The sequence below is a fragment of the Solea senegalensis genome, linkage group LG2 (genome assembly GCF_019176455.1).
Source record: "Solea senegalensis isolate Sse05_10M linkage group LG2, IFAPA_SoseM_1, whole genome shotgun sequence".
Lineage (NCBI taxonomy): Eukaryota > Metazoa > Chordata > Actinopteri > Pleuronectiformes > Soleidae > Solea > Solea senegalensis.
This window is the reverse complement of record NC_058022.1, coordinates 19,059,951-19,072,790: the sequence shown is the minus strand read 5'-3', so window position 1 is coordinate 19,072,790 and position 12,840 is coordinate 19,059,951. Positions and strand designations below refer to the sequence as shown.

The 12,840-nt window shown below is 41.7% G+C and overlaps 1 protein-coding gene across 1 annotated transcript in view; it reads left to right on the top strand.

Annotated features, from left to right (window-relative positions):
* Positions 1–12,840, top strand: part of clybl (citrate lyase beta like) — a 54,174-nt gene that overhangs the window by 29,712 nt on the left and 11,622 nt on the right. The window contains exon 3 of the mRNA XM_044019466.1: positions 11,648–11,836. Within this exon, the coding sequence (XP_043875401.1) occupies positions 11,648–11,836 (189 nt within the window). The remainder of the gene's footprint in view (positions 1–11,647; positions 11,837–12,840) is intronic.

The window sequence follows — 12,840 nt, the reverse complement described above, 5'->3', positions numbered from 1 at the left end:
ACACGGACAGCTGTGTGATCCGGAATGATTATAATTCCATCTCCCTCCGTCAGACAGGTGTTAGGTTCTAATCACTGAAAGAAAAGCTACCTAAGTGAGATGTTTAAAAGAAGCACATTTCACCCCATTATGATGACATAAAGGCATTGGTTCCCCCCATCGGAGTCCTTTAAAACAAGGTGACCATGTCCCACTGGGTGAGCAGCGGGAAAGCACCAGATGCAGCAGGTTAAAAGCATTCTCCTCCCGCCCACACGACCTCCCCATTGGCCCTCCTGAACTGCCCATGAAATTGTGATTGGTGAGTAGGATAAAGAAGGGGCCTGGGTAAAAAGTTAACTAACAAAGGTTTTTAAGTCATGATAATAAAGATGATTGAAATGGCTGGAGGCTGTTCCTGTAGTAGACAAAGACAATAAGATGATGCTCTGTGTGACTGACAGGCTAAAACTGTGACCCTGCGATGGAGTCGGTGGATGTCAGAGCTTCTGTCTTTATTACATTTCAGAGGAATGCAGCTCTGAAACAGGCATTCAGGCTTGAGAATTCAGACTCTGCACTCTTGAGCTGTCAGCATGTGACAGGTTCATATCTCTATCTTAGTTTCAACAAAAGTGACCTTTTTCCATCCACTTTTGTTCACCAACCCACTCAGTTCACATAAGCTAAAACTAAGAATACTAGATGTATAGATGTTAAATATCTAATAAAAAAATGTTCTATCATTTTCAAGGGCCTTTTTGTTAGGAATTAGCTGATGTTTAATTTACTCTGGAGGATATTATCAGAAGCTGTATGTGTTTTTAACAACAAAGAAATTAGCATTAACCACAAATGAATTTGGGCTCTCTTAATGTGCAGAGGACTATTCCTCAGCTGACTTTCCACTCCTTCTTCGACCTCTAGTCATACAAAATACAAAACAATACATTCCTGGAAATAGCACTGCATAAGTTGCTGTTGTATAATCACAGTGCTTTGTTCCTTTCTGGTTTCATCCATTCATTGACACCACAGAGGGGCATGATGTGCAAAGGCCCATTGATCTATTTCGTGTTTGCTTGGTCAAATCAAAATCCACCTTTCCTCCTGGCACCCTTCCTTTGTTTCCCACACCCCCAACTTATTCCTCCACTGTGGCAATTAGATATCCATGGGGCTATTGTGTAGTTAAACCCTCCTTCAAAATGATAGTTTTCCAGTGTTGAATAAACGGTAAACATAATAATCTGTGTGTGCGTGTGTGTGCGCGTGTATGTGTGTACGTTTGAGAGTGACGGTTGCCAGGAATTCCATTAAGACAATTGTTTTGGATACTAATTGCAGTGTTTTGAAAACAATTTGGCAACATAATTGTTGTACTATTAATTTCTCTTTTGTCCAATTTTGTGCATACAGTGTATCCAGAATGGAATCAGAACCCTGCACCCGTTTTACTTGTTTCCACTCGTTTCCACTCGTTTATTGCATCCTGGTGCTAAAACATATCTGTAAAATGACACATTTAAAAACTGGAAATGTATTTAATTCACATTGACATATGTCCTCAGCCCTGGCACTCAGTACAGAGTTTGAAGCACTTTGGGAAATGATTAGAGACATTCTACCATTTTTCTCTGAAAATTCTCTCAACTCTTTTGGGTTGGATTGGGTATGTCAGTGGACAGCCATTTTCAGGGCTCTGCAGAGATGTCAGATTGGGTTCAATTGGCTGGGCCACAAAGACATTCAAAGAGTTGCCCATAACCGAGTTCTGCATTGATTTGACTGTTAGTTTTGGGTCATTGTCCTGCTGGGAGGTAAACCTCTGACCCAGTCACTGGTTTCATGAGGGATATCTCTGCACTTGGTTCATCTTTACCTCAACCCTCCCCAGTTTCCCTGTCTGTGCTGAAAAACACCACCACAGCATGATGCTGCCACCTTCATGCTTCAGAGTTGGAATGGTATTGAGTGGTGTCTGGCTTCCTCCAGACATGAGGCCAAACAGTTCAATCTTGGTTTCATCAAGAAGAATTTTTTTTTCTCACTGCCTGAGAGTCGTTTATGCAGAAATTCAAGGAAGAGTGGCTTATACCTGGCCACTCTATTGCAAAAAAATACAGATTTAATACCTCCACAGATTTGTGGAGGACTTCAGTTCTTGAAAGTATATCCCTTCCCACAAACTCAGCCATATTGTAACCATTGGGTCCTTGGTCACCTTGTTTACCAAGGCCCTTCTTCCCTGATCTCTTTACACTTTCCTCCAGCATCTTAATTTACTTTACCCTGCTGTTATAAAAGCAGCCTCCTAACAACTTAAAAATAGTGTCTTGACCTGTTAATCTTATTAATTAATAATTTTATTTGTCCCTTTTCTGCTTCTGTTCTGTGATATAATCTTTCACCCAGCTGCTTCAATGGACATCCTTCTGATGACATATCTACATGCTTCCTTGTTTTTACTCATTCTGAAGACACAAAAAAGCAGGTCTTACACCACATTATTTACATACGCTACAGCTGAACCATACTATACTATACTATAATATACTATAATACTATACCTATTACCATATAGATGAAACCACCGTGCATTTTGTAAACGGTAAGCAGCATGGTGCTTGCCCACATGGTCAAACAGTGTTTTTGCTAGTGACAACTGCACAGCTGACAGTGCTTGCCGAGAGATGACCAATCTCATCAAAGGACTCTCAAAGCATGGTGCTTTCTATGCAGACAGAAAAGAGAATGTGCTTAAATGCCATCCTAACCACTGTCATGGTGAGGGAAACAATGAGGTTGGCCTAAAGTAGGGTTACTTCACTAAGCCATCCCGTTATATGTTCATTAATGTATTCTTTTTTTATTATCTTTCACCTTCACCTTAAAACAGGGAAGGGTTTTCATGACAAAAAGGTACACAACGAAGGTCAGTTCACCCCCTCCTGTTGAAATCTGAAATCCGGGAGTGCCCGCTTTAATTGCCTGGCGCTTTGACTCCAAAAATGTCTGTGTAGTTGGCAGTAATGCTGGCTGCTTAAGAGGCAGGGAGATAAGAAAGGGAGTAAAGGGTAGGAGCCACCCAGAGCTTGCTAACTGTCACCATGGACCCAGAGGGGAGAGGAGAGGAGGGGAGGAGAGAGGGGAGGGAAGACAAGGCTGACTGCTCTAACACTCTTACACATATCATCATATCTGTATGATCAGTGGGGCGGAGGAAGAGGGAGGGCAGGTTGAAACCCCAGAGCGGAACTGACGGCTACACCTGTCCTCTCTTCTCCTCTCTTCGTTGCCGTCTTGTTCTTTCATTGTCCCTCTCTCTCACTCGTCCTCCCTCTCTTGGGTCCTTAGGGTTAAGATTGTTTATCTCTCCCTCTCATGTTCTCTCTCTGTCTCTCAGTGCCCTATGGTCCAGTATTCCTCCTGGTGTTTCTCTCTCTCTGGCTCGCCCTCTTTTCCCCACATGGGTTCCTCTATCCTCCCTGACTCCCCCCTGCCTCCCTGCCACAGAGATTCTCTCCTAATCCCTGGAAGTTTGGAACTAATGAACTAACTGCTGAGCCACTGCCACGGAGCTTGGTCCCAAACTATACTGTACTTCACACTCGATTTCCTCTCCAGATGGCATGGTGGAGCGCCCGACTCGGCGGGGAGCAGCGCGCGCCTTGCAAAGGCACACGAGCACAGAAGACATGTAGACCACAAACATGCACACACTGAAGTGTGCGCATGGAGACACATGGGCAGAAATTCACACGCAAAAATGTGCACATTAGAAGGCATGTACGCACACAACCTGTTACAGTCGACAGCCAACTGTGCGTCATTCAGGTATGACACACTAGTTTTCTGTCAAAGCACCTGTCAGAACCAGAGACACGTAGTTGTCCTTAAAACAAGTCCATTAATTCACCTGAAGGTATAAACCATCTAAACTGCCCCAGTTTCCCCTAACGGGGTAAAATACAAAAACAGAAACCAGTCTTGTGGAAACAGGGGTGTGATTAGAACAGTTGAACATATTTTATTTGACACATTTTATGGAAACAATTTGTGGGAAAATATCTAGTATGTGTCGTTTGAGCAATATTACAGAAATAAGAGAGATTAGAGATTGATTTGTTGATTGTGCAAAGTCGTGCACCGTATACAACTTTTTACATTTACATTGATAAAAACTTGCATATAGCCATTGCCTACAAAGATATGTATACACTGGGCTCGTGGACATGCTGAGTGACTTATTGTGAAAACTACTTCCACATTGTAAACAATCACAATAAGACCATCAAACCCTCCAAATTCAGTTGGTCCAATACAGTAACTCAAAGTTCTGTTTGAATCTTACCATTTAGCAAAAGTACTGTTTACATCTGGTCCATTTGAGCTGATAATTTCACATGGTCAAATAGGATTTCTCATTCATTACATTACATTACATTACATTACATTACACGTCATTTAGCAGACACTTTTATCCAAAGCGACTTACAATAAGTGCATTTCAACATTTGGGTACAAACGAGAAATAGAAGTAAGTTCCTTTCCTTTAATGAAAGATTGTTTCAAGTGGTTAATCTGCCAACCTTCTTAGTTTTCTTTTTTGTTATTTCACTTATTTCTCCTTCCTTCAGTTATGTACCAGAGCTGCAGAGATAAATCTTTCTGAGCAGCCGACGGAAGAGTAGAGGACACGTTGGATGACATTATTAACGGTCCATTACCTTTAGGATGTAGTGCAGTCAATGTATGAGCTTTGGTCCATGCATGAACTATGTCTGACACCAGAGATTTTCAACTTAACATAAATTATACAGCCAACTGTCAACTGATACATGACCTCAGTTCATTGTCCACTGTGTTATTTCAGAGGACACTGAAAGATCTGCTCTCCATCTAAGTGGATTCAAATGACTAAACTTGTGACAGAAGGAACTCCTGGGAAATAACAGCCATTTGAATTATGAATACTGAACATTTGTATTAAGTTTGTCGGTACGTGCATGTATTTACATCTCTGTATATTTGTGTGTGTGTGTGTGTGTGAGAGAGAGAGAGAGAGTCAACTTGCGATCAACACCTCAGAAAACCCTAGAGACTAGAGCGAAACTCCCAGTCAGGCTGCCAAGACTCACAAATGGGAAGTGAGCTGCTCAGCCAGAAAATAGACCCTGTTCAAGCCAGATCAGAAAGAATGTCCATTCCAAAGTCTGTCTATCAAAGTTAAAGTGGGTGTAATAAAGCAAGACGATGTAACGTATGCTAAGCAGTGGCAACAAAGGCCTCTCCAGTATACTGTAACATGACCACTGTTCTCACAAAACTTAACTGAGCCAGAGAGAACACTAACTGAACCTGGCAGGCATTTCGGTTTTTATGTTCAAACATAACCAAGCTGGGTTTCTATTCAAATGTATTGAACATTTTCATTTCATTTTCAAAGTTTTGGTAAAAGAAAATGGGAGATAGTTCTCCGAGATAAGCAGTTGGTGGAACAAAGGTCTGTGTCATCACATAGGGATAAGAGGGTGCTACTTGATGACATAAATAGTGTTGGCTGTCTGCATTTTGTTGCTGCTTTCATCTGTTACTGACTCATTCATTGTCCTACTGCATTATCCTCCACATGAGGGTCGCAGGCGGAGCTGGAGCCAATCCCAGCTGACATAGGGTGAAAGGCGGGATGCACCCTGGTCAGTTGGCCAATCCATCGCAGGGCCAACATATAGGCATTCAGTGTCACATTCACACCTACAGTCAATTTTAGAGTGTCCAATTTCCCCCTGCATGTTGCATGAATGTTGTGGTTTCCTCATCCGATCATACGTCTCCTCTCGCACACTGTAGCCACCATTTCTGCTAGACAGGCATTTCAGTTTGTGTGATTTCTGAATGCCCTCGTCTGTTTCTGTTGCACTTATTTACATTTGCCTTTTATTGATACGCCAACCTTTCTACCTCCTTCATGCGTGAACACTTTAATGCAATATTTGAACACTTGTTTTGAATTTTCCACCCAGTGCACATAAAACAGGCTAATAAAATAGACTCGCCCAGCCAACAGGACCAAAATTATACCCAAACCTCTAAACCCATTGAATATCAGGTTGGAGTTTTTTTTCTCCAGTCCCAGTTTGTAATCTAGAATGCTGGTGCCCTTAATTGTGTTGTCTGAACGTTTAGGGTTACTTAAGGCAACATATCCTCAGAAGCTAACTGCCCATTTAAAGAAATCAAAGCCTATCAATTGCTCCCTATTACAAGTGGGTGTCCCATCAAAATGATTTTTACACTGTTATTTTATGCTAAAGTATAGCTTCAAGTCTCATATGTCGGGTATCGAATGAAGGCCTTTGGGAGGTTACTGCAGGCGAACAAGAGGTCACGGTGCGCTGAGAGGGATGAGAACTCGGTGATTTACATTCATCGCGTAGACATCTCTTGTCTTGTGTTGGAACAACAATCGGCGTATTTGAAGTATACCGATTTCTGAAAAGGATTTCTCTTGTGTCTTTTTAGATCAGAAGTCATATATTTAGTTTCAGCTCGCTCTGTGCTTCTGGCTGCTTTTTGAAACACATTTTTGCAGCAGCTCCAGATACCTTGGTTTAAAGGTGAGGACTGTGGCCAAGCGAGGGATCAAGAAAATGCTGAGACACAGAGAACAGAGAGGTCCTCTCTCCTGCTCTCATTATCCTGTTACACTCTTGTGTTTTTACTGGCAGAGCCTCAGCCCACACTGCTCTGTGCTACGTGGGCTGTGAAACACACCCTACACTTGGATGCGAGCCCTAGTAGGAGGAGTGATGATGGAGAAGGTGATGAGCAGAGGGAAACATGAAAGGATGGGTGGAGGAAGAGTTTTGGAGCAGATGTTGATGTCTGAGGGAGAAAACTGAGCAAAGGTTTCTAAGTTGTTTAAGAAATTTATTGAGTTTAAATGTTTTGTTATGATTTCAAAAATTATTTTCTCCTGCTCCTACTAAATGAGAACCATTAAGTTGAGTTGTTGAAATCACAATAATGTAATGTAGATGTGTAAGAAATATAATTACTATTTTTGATTAAAAAGTCTATTCTGCTTTTTCTTAGCAGTGAGTACAGCTAAATCTGCAGGCTGTCAAAACTCTGTGCATGGCTGTTGGAACTTTAACAAAAAAAAAAAACAACCTTCAAACTACTTCACTTTATTAGCACCTCGGTCACAAGCACTGATTGTGATACTAGGCTGGGTCAAGGCCAGACAAAAAGGACAGGAAAGAGATCCATCCACACTGTGTAATGAGGGGACTTAAAAGTATCTCCCCCACATTACACAGCTTCATTTTCATTTACACTGGCACCAGGACTTTACAGAAAATGCTTAGACTGTGTTCTTAAGGTAATGAAAGCTTCTTTGCATTTCAAAGTTTTGTCACACTTAAATATTGCACGATTTTTCTAACAATGATTTTCATTTTATTTCAGTGAAATTGAGGAATTACCGTTCACATTAGTTTCAACCACTGACTGTGCCATGATCTGCAGATTGCTTCTGGCTCATACTGGGTTCAAAGTGCTAATAAAGCCTTTGAGTACTTGCATATCTATAGATAACAGAATAACTGTCTTAAATCCAAGCATTCATTTGGGAAACTCACTCAGAAACATGAAGTAAAACATAGCTAGTCTTGCGTTAGTGTTGTAAGCAGGCAGGACACAGCATTCTAGTAAAGATGGCAAATTATGCGCCGAGTAAATAGAGACAAAGAAGATTGCAATGCAGCTTTTCGGTGAACCTTGAATGATATCTTTTTATGGCTAATTATTTTGTGATAATTGTTTTCAAGCTCAGGCTGTCAGTTTTGACCAAATTTGACACCTATTTGTTCAGATTTAGAAAGTCCTTCTCTATCCTGATGGATGTGTCTTGTTTTCTGCTCCTGCCAGGATAGTAAACAAACACACAGAGTGCTACCGACTGACAGAGTGAATGCCTGAATCTTCTCCTGCTACATCTCAGTTATCAACATACCCTGGAATTAGTCAGTCATCCCGCTCTAGCTTGCTGGAGTGCAGCGTGTCACTTGTCAAAACTCATCCGTGATGACTCGGAGCTTGTTAACACACACCCCAACACACATACACTGACAAAGACAAATGAACAAATGCGTGCGCAGTCACACTTCAGGCAGGCAGCCTTCACCTGCGATAGTCTGCAGCTCATTTTAAGTGGCACCGCAAGTTGCACAGTAGGGTGCAAAATGGCAGCTCTCAAAGGGTAAACAACACAGAAAAACAACTATATGCTTATTGTGACATGTGATTTCCTACCCTTTTATTCAAAATAGAGAGTATATAGTATATATACACCTTCACAATAAAACAATACATCAATATACAATATAAAGGCACCATGTCAGTGATAAAAGGGGCAGTGAATGCACATGCATGTCATTTTTTGCCATTCTGTCTTTATTGCTGTTTCACTTTGAGCCCATAGTGTTCCTTTTCTAAGACGTGTCACACCTTTTTTTGTTGTTGCCACATTTATACGCAGCGTATTCAAGTTGGAAAAATGATTCCACTCTGCTTGTTTACTGTGTAAACCTATAAACAAAGAATCAGGGGCAGTGTTGTTTTTGCCGCACAGGTAGACACCGAGATGAATCCATGTCTGTGTATAAAGGTGGGACAAACTGACTCTGCTCTGCTACACTGGCATACAGTACTATGTAAAATCATGTGTGGATTGGTATTGTCTTGGCTTGCTTGGTTCCGTGTAAACAACCAAGGGGAGTCTAACAAGGTGTCCTCAATATAGTGGGATTTCTGTAAAGAAGTAGCTATAACTACCACTTGCCCTGACGGTAAATCTCAATCAAATGAAAGGACAGTGAGTGCCAGTTTTCACCCAGAGCCTTTCCAGAGGCGATGTTTGACGTTGCTTGTTTCAAGCAGCATGGCGGCAGCTGGAGAGGAAGGTGGTCCCGCTGTGGCCTGTACACACATCAGTTTGGATGCTCCAGTCTGATGTAGTGTCTACAAGGCAGTACCCATGCTGGGTCACCCATGCACACCACTCTGTAGGATCCTGAGCATCCAGTCTCAGGCTGTGTGTTAAGGAGCTGCCCTCGCTCTCCTGGAAGGTCAGCCTCTCTGCACTTGAAAGCTTCATGTGTGCATCTGTGCGTTCAACAGCCATGCCCGCTTGGCCAACTGCTCGCCCGCCTGCTTGCCTGTGTGTCAGCTTCTAATGATGAGCATGATGGAGGGAATCAAAGAGGAGATGGAGCTGACGTTGGGGCGAGATCTCCATGGGACACCATGTGATTGGTGAGGGAGCTTTGAAGCAACTTGTTGGACGGCTGTCCATTAATGTAAAATATCTGTTTTTCAAAGGGCTTTATTCAAGCTCAGAGTAGTGGAGCCCATAGGGGTCAAGGTGTCTGGCAGAATAATCTCACTCTCACTTTAGATGGAAAGAGAGATAAAAGAAAAGATGGTGAAAAGTGAGCCATCTCCTTAACCATTCCTGGTGTCACGGTTTCAGGAATACACCCAGATAAGAAAGAAAGTGTGGGAGACAATTAGCAGTCTCTGTTTATATAAGAATTTTATACATGCAGACTGCCTATATATCAAGCTAAGGTTGGCGCTGGAGACATGACTGTCTCGACTATTAGATGTGTAAATTTCATAAACAACGCTTTTTGATCATTTTGATCCCTATTTATCTAGTTTGGTCAGGGATCAGTGTGACTCACGGTACATAAAGCAGCCTGCAGCTCTCGCATATCAATTTTCTCCGGTCACCATGAACTGCAGCAGGACAGACAGAATATTATCCGCCAAGTAGCAGGTTTATGAATAGTGAATTATAGCTGCGTAAATCGCTGCCTCCGTTTTAAGTTACCAAGATGCAGTCACGGGTCTGTCTCGGCTTATGAGAGCGACAGTAATAGAGAGCAACAGAGAGGTTACAGGAAAACGTGAGTAAGACTCAAAGATCATAGTGCACTCATCATATGGTGTGACAATCCCCCTTGTCTCATTCAATGAGGTAAAAGGGAGACATGGAAGACACTCAGTGGTGCAGCCTGCTCATGACCCCTATTAAATCTAAGCAAATCTTTGATATGTACTTTGATACCATATTTTATTGATACTAAAGGGGTGTTCATAATATCAAGTAGAGTTCTGCATGTCAGGAGATCAGACGCAGGGCTGTTTTGTCTCAGACGCTGTCCCGTGACCTTTTAGGGGTCCCCATAAGTTCTAATACAACTCACCCTGGGTCAACTCTAGTCCTTTTACAAGAGATTGTGATGAATGGGCTGTCCATGTTTTATCTGTCTACAGTTTTCCTCCTGCAGTCACTATACTCCAGTAATCAACATACTAATGATCTGTTAGTTTGAATAGCTTTTTCAGATGTTGCAAGGCAAAGGAAACGTATTGCACTTGTTGTTGTCACGTTATGCTACGTGTTCACCACCCAGTGGCATATTTTGAATTTCATTTTAATGGGTGCACTTAGCAATAGGTGTCAGTTTAAGAGTAATGTTTCGTGGAATAATAACAAAATGAAAAAAATAGAATCCCTATCTGAACATCTTCAAACAAATATACAGGCACTCAAAGGCTTCAGCCTCTGATCTGATCTGACAACTCTTAAGCTACCATTTCCTCATGCTGCTTTAACTCGGACCACATTTTCCCAGTGAACCTATCTCCTCTCACTATAGCCAGACTTCTCCTCATTGCGTCCCCTTTTCTCCCCATTCCATGCTCAGCATCTGGTTTGAATATAGCATGTGTGCCACTGTGTTACTGATAGAAGTTGGGACTGTAGGCTTCTCTTTGATTTTTTTTTCATCTCCCTCATCTCCCTTCCTGCTCAGCCTGCGCTGAGAGAACAACATTTAGTGTGCAGCCTCTGTTTTGTTAAATTGGGAGACAAATATATGCACACTTGTGCATAGCAACAAATGGTAATTAAATGCAAGGAATCTTTCAGTCTTATAACTCTTTTTTTTAATCATATACGTGCAATGCTACTAATTGTCCTCCCGTTTATTTGCATCCATTATGGAGTAAAGTATTTGGATTATTTTGGTTAAAGCTGCTGTCAGCAATGTTGCGATTTGCTCAAGTTTTGACTCATTTGTGATTGGATAAAGTATTGTGCAAAAGGCTTTTTTTACTATCGTAATTCTGAGACAAAGATACATGTCACTGATCAAATACTCTAAAACTGCAATTGAACACAGATTTTAACAAAAGTATTTTACTAGCGGCAGCCTTAACATCTTGGTACATTGTGGAGGCCATACAAACTGTTTTCTGTGTAAACAAACTATAAAAATACTTTTCCACACCACTTTCCTCTTACACCCTGAAGGCGATAACATCACTTTTGTAGAAGTAACCCTGTAAGTCCCTTTCACACAGCACAACTTCACTTGTAGCCTTGTATCCAGGCCCAAAATGATGATGACTGTCAGCTATCTGCAAACCCTAACCAGCAGCTTTCAACCTGTCAGATGCTTATTAGGTTATTTATGCCCCTGTCTTATTACTCACATGCTCTGTAACCACACTTGCTTTCAAAATGTACAGTTTTGAATCTTACACTTTCACTTAGTTTGATCTCTGTCTGTTTTATGCTCGTGTGCTGCAGACCGAGGCCAGAGAGACCATTCCCAGGGTGCTGGCGGAACTGGATCTTGGCCGGACGGAGAAATGTGTGAGAGTGAACTCGGTGTCCAGTGGCTTAGCTGAAGCTGACCTGCAGGTCATTCTGCAGGGCAAGGTTCTGCCTCCTACCGTCATGTTACCCAAAGTGGAAGACACTCAGGAGGTGCAATGGGTAAGGCACAAACTAATCCAAAATGAGTTGAATGGTGTCACTTTTTTTTCCAGAATCACACAAACACCAACAAACTGTTGGAATACATGCAAAAACAAAACAAGTCTCAAAATACCCACGACATTTCACTCTTTCACCTCTCAACGTCTTAAAATAACACAGTAGTGCTCTTATACAAACTCATGAAGTAAGAGGACACCACGGGAATCTTCAAAGCAATCATAACAGACTTTTCCATTTCCCAGTAAAAGTGGGAATCGATCCCTGTGGCAGGACTCGGGGATGGACTGCGTGTTTTTCTTGGCTGCGGCTCAAGTAAAGGATGACATTTCTTCAGATTAGCTTCAGAGGCCTGAAACGTTTCTGTAACAGCACAAAGTAGCTTCTTTTTCTGCTTCTGAACTTACTGGAGACTGCCTGGAACAGTGTCATGTGCTGTGGCTAAGAAATTAATTGAAAATAAAGCACTCGGACAGCTCTGATGAAGTTGTACGAGAGATGAGATAGATCACACAGATGTATCACAAAGTCATAAGCCAGATTTGATATCCCATATTCCAAGTTTTTGCACTTTTCCAGTGGCTGCCTGAAAAAAAAAATGGCATGCATAATGACTTTTTTTCTTCTTCTTATGAAATTAATTCTGTAATTTGTTCAAACTAACTGGACCTGTGCCCCAGTTAAAAGGTGTTTGCCTGGGCTTGACCGTCCCTCTAGCTTTCTATAAAGGGGCGCTGTACGGATGTCAGGTCGTTAAAGGTCAGGAGACAGTGACATCATTAATGCAAGCCTTTCTGATCAACTCCATCTGGCTCACTTACCAGGAGGAAACAGGTTACTGTCGGTGCATGTTGGGAGAGGAAGACCACAAATGTATGACATACTTTTTTATTTTTTTTTATATATATGTGTATATATATATATATATATATGTATATATATATAATGTGTATAATTGATATGATAATAAGAAAATGGTCTTTTTGGTTTTTGGACCCCACTGT